Raw genomic sequence first — 4,308 nt, forward strand, 5'->3', positions numbered from 1 at the left:
ATGGAACGTGATTCTCATGATGAAGGAAGCATGGAACAATATTTTGATGATGAAGGAGGCATAGAAGGTGATTCTGATGATGAAAGTAAGAGTATGGAGGATAATTATGAAGATGCAGAAAGCATAGAGCATGATTCTGATGATCAAGATTCCACAGAAGACATGGACCAAGAAGATGTATGCAAAGAACATGTTGCAGTGAAGATGGAGAGCATTGAAGATAACACTGTAGTTGATTTCACAGCAGTTCTCTTGGACAGTATTCATCCAGCAACTGCAAGAATTAGTGACCCAACCAATCAGAGACATCGTTCAACTGAGAGGGTTCGTCTACTGGTAAATCTGTTGAAGAGAGATTCTCCTCACCGAGGTATATCTTATTACTTGAATTTGGTTGTATTTTGTCCTATGGCATCAAAGGGAAAAATGGATATCTTATTTGTAGACTTGATCGGCACTACTTATCATGGTGGTGCTTTTATAGCAAAGGAGAATAATAATTATTATTATTATGTGATATATATATTGTTGGGCATATTAGTAATTGCAGAATAATACTATTTTTTTCTCTCTGAAGAATTTTTACGTTTGTTGAAGCGTCCTATAATCAAGCTTGTGAAAGAGAAAGAGAGCAGAGCACATGAGGCATCTCAATGGTTGACACGAGAGGCACTTGACATTAAAGAGGTTCAAGAAAGTGGAACATTTAGGTGAGTTTACATTACTTATCTAAATAGATATATGTTGCTATAGCAACTTTCTTTGAAGATTCAAAGCACTTCTTTTTAAGGTCATGGGGTCCATATGGTTAGGTGTTGCTGCTGTAATCAGTGTAGGAGCAGGCAACCATTCATGTATCCATTCATACTCTAGGTGGAGAGGGGGAATGAAGATAAAGTTACTTACTCAAGGACGCTCAAGGGATTTAAATCTTGACCTCCAGGTCGAGAAACTAAACCCAAACAAACCACAGCCAACTGTTCTCACTGTGCTAACTTTATTTTGTAATGTTGAATGTATTGGTTTGTGTGGAATGCACTGCTGTATGAGCAATACTCACAGTGCGTGGAGGAGGTTGCAGAAGTATTAGTCTATATCGTGAATACTTACCTGGGTGAACCGACTAATTGCCATTGTTCCCAAAACAGAACACCCCTTCTTAATAAAATTGAACAGTCCCACCCAGGCCGCCACGTACAACCCGTCTCCCTAACAATTGTCCTCATTCCCTATTCGACGTTTGTTGTCGAAGGGTCTTCTATCGTTATGTCTGCGCGCAAGTGGTTGTGCTCGACTTGTGGGGGCCCAAACTTGATTGTGTTGCTATTGCAGCAAAGCAGAGCCTTGCAAGGTTTGCGCACGGTGGCCCCCTACTAAGTTTGTGGCAGCGGTTGCAGAAGTATTATTTTTAAGTATTTATTTTTATGAAAATAACATCTTTTTATTTACACAGACAAGCCTGTTGGCAACGCTTAACAGCAACTGTAGCCCCATTCCTGGCTGAAGTGATCGCCACCTGTGACATCAGCAACAATCTTAGTCTCCTTAATAGGCAAGAAGCTGACAACGCTTGGCTGCACAAACTTTGGCTGAGCATCTTTTCATCTGTAGATCTGATTAACATCAATTATGACATGTGTTTGTCTCCTGTGGAGAAAGTCCAAAGGTCTGAGGTGCAGCTTCAACAGAAAGGATATGGTGGCAAGTCATTCAAGGCTCTCTTTCCATTCTCATGGATTATAAAGGCAAAATTGGATGATATTTGGAAATTTGCCTCAGAAGCCAAAGGTTAGCCGGATTTTATGAAATATATAGTTTTAATACCGCTGGTGTTTTATTGTCATTTTAATAGTTATGTGAAAACGAGGAATATTTCTTCCCCCAAGTCAGTCATTTTATATAAGCATTATTCAAATCAGCAATTTGCACAGAAACTTTAATATTCAATGATAAATATTTTTTACTTATGAATTTGTAATGTTTTTTTCTTTTGGAAGTTGAAGCAGAGGCAACGCCAGATCAGCAGTTTTTGAAGAATGTTCAGGAATCTGAAGTTGGAAGGAAACTCCAGACAGCCATCACTATTGGTGGAGTTCAGAAGGTTGTCCAACTCTACTGTTCAGATTTCGTCAGGATGACTTGCAAGATCTCCCAAGAAGATCAGCACAAGGTAGATAAATTATTTATTGACCAGCGGAGGGTCTTCTCTCCAAAAATAGTTGATCTGGAACCCTATGATATCCTTGATAGAGTATATATTTAAACAAATCTAATATTTTTGTTGTTTCAACAGTTGATCTGTGACCATATAATAAATGCATCTTATTCAATTGTACGAGAGCTGGGAGGTCAAGTTGACAGTGTGAACTCTGTTGCTGCTATACATTTAGCATTCAACAGATTTCAAGCAAGGTTTGAACATCTCTCACAACTTGGTAGTATCTGCCAAAATGTCTTGAATAAAAAACCAAAACCAGATGAAGGAGGATTAGATACAAAAGAAATGGTAAGACCAGTAACCAATGTGTTATTTCTATATTGAACTGGAATTTTTTTGAAGATGTAGGTAACTAATTGCTTGTTTCTTTTGTTAAACATTGTAAAGACTGTTGATGTCACAAGTCTCAGATATATACTGGGAGAAAGTGATGGCAATGAGGGAAAAGATTTCAGGTCACAAGAAGGACAAAGAAACTGGCTGCACAAGATCAACACACTGTGTCCTGTAGTCCAAAGTATGATAGCATTGTATAAGAAAAAAAAAGACATTTTTGGACCAAACAGCCAGAGAATCCTAGAGGAGTGCAGGTAACAATAATCTCTTGTACCCAAAAACTGAAAGGTTCACTGATTAAATCTCAGATAAGAAAATATAATACATACACCAAGTATTGAAAGGCACGCAATCGTGTTTTAACTTTAATTATGTCAGGAATTATACCCAATTCACCAAGTCTGAGTCTCACGGATGTCGAGTTGGTTTCCATGATTTTCTTTTTTAAATTTAATAGTTTTCTTTATGATTTTTTTTTTTTTCATGTATTTTTTATTTCATAAATTTTTTATAATTTCAATATCAATTCTCATTTGGCAATGAGAAAATAAAACCCTGTGTTCTGTTTTACAAACACATATTGTTAGTATATTTTTTTCTGTGTTGTTTTACTGTTATATATTTATGATCTGAAATGACCTGTAATAATATCAATGACAATTATCATGAATTGCCAATCTCTCTAGATGTTTGTGGTCGAGGATTACTGTGATGAAGCTGTTCTTTGAGCATGTCTGCTTGCAAAATGAAGAATTTGCTGATATTGTTTCACCTAAATGCAGGCTCCTCTGGCTGGTATGTACTTTGAACTTCAACATATACAGGCCTGCTTGTATAAAACTGATATTCCTTCTATAAAGATTTCATGGAAACGGTCTTGCTTCCTTGTGTATTATTTTTCACTCATTCAATCACATTTACAAAGTTAAATACAGTATTATATATAAGATTAACATCATATTCTTATTCTGAAAATGTTAAGTTATCTTGGCTAGGCCAGTACGTCATGCTCCACATCACACTTCACACAGCCAGACAGAGTAGGCCTTGTACCAGTGGTGGTCTATTTTCCTAGCTAAGCCTACGCCTACCATAAATAGAAACATCACAGCATTGTATTTCTTCTACAATACGAATACTGTATTTCCCATTAGTTGATAATTCACTATTACACCTTTTTACGAATATTGGCCTATCATGCCGCTCATGTAGCTGGCAACCTGGAGTAGCTTAAAATCTCTATGAGTAGAGGCCTATAGGCTGATAATGTAGCTAGCCTAAAAATTGGGACGGTAGAAGATTGCTAATAATATTGGGAATACCTCACCCAAAATGGGGAGTTCTAGCTATAATATAGGCTTAAAGAACCTAATGATAGGTTTCTGCATCATGTTAAAAAAACGACTGGAAATCGTAAAATCGCGAAAATAAAAGGATGCAAAATATCTCAAGTTGCAAATTCACTAAAATATAAGGCCGTGAAAAAAAGGGCTGTACCAGTGCTTCATAAATCAATATTTTACTGTGTCCAAAATAAAGATTATAATCTCTAATATTATTTTAAAATGTCTAGTATAAATATATTAGTATAATTATGGATTTATATTTCTAGACACTGAAAAAAACAGCTGACTTGAAGTTGAATACCTCTATCACGGGCTTAGTGAAAATCCTGAATGAAGTCAATAAGAAAGCTGGGAAAAAGTACTACAAGTAGGTATAAAGTTCTTTGAAATTTTTAGAAAGCAGAGAAG

At 36.3% G+C, this 4,308-nt stretch overlaps 1 protein-coding gene across 1 annotated transcript; it reads left to right on the top strand.

Moving 5' to 3' along the window:
- Positions 1-2,542, top strand: LOC117107488 (E3 ubiquitin-protein ligase RNF213-like). The gene is made up of 5 exons (XM_033249186.1): positions 1-370; positions 578-710; positions 1,454-1,788; positions 1,998-2,170; positions 2,294-2,542. The coding sequence occupies exons 1-5, from the start codon at positions 1-3 to the stop codon at positions 2,540-2,542; spliced, it is 1,260 nt and encodes a 419-aa protein (XP_033105077.1).
- Positions 2,543-4,308: the final 1,766 nt, after the last annotated feature.

This window comes from Anneissia japonica, unplaced genomic scaffold, assembly GCF_011630105.1.
Source record: "Anneissia japonica isolate Jap-2015-1 unplaced genomic scaffold, ASM1163010v1 scaffold284800_len683186_cov164, whole genome shotgun sequence".
Taxonomy (NCBI): domain Eukaryota; kingdom Metazoa; phylum Echinodermata; class Crinoidea; order Comatulida; family Comatulidae; genus Anneissia; species Anneissia japonica.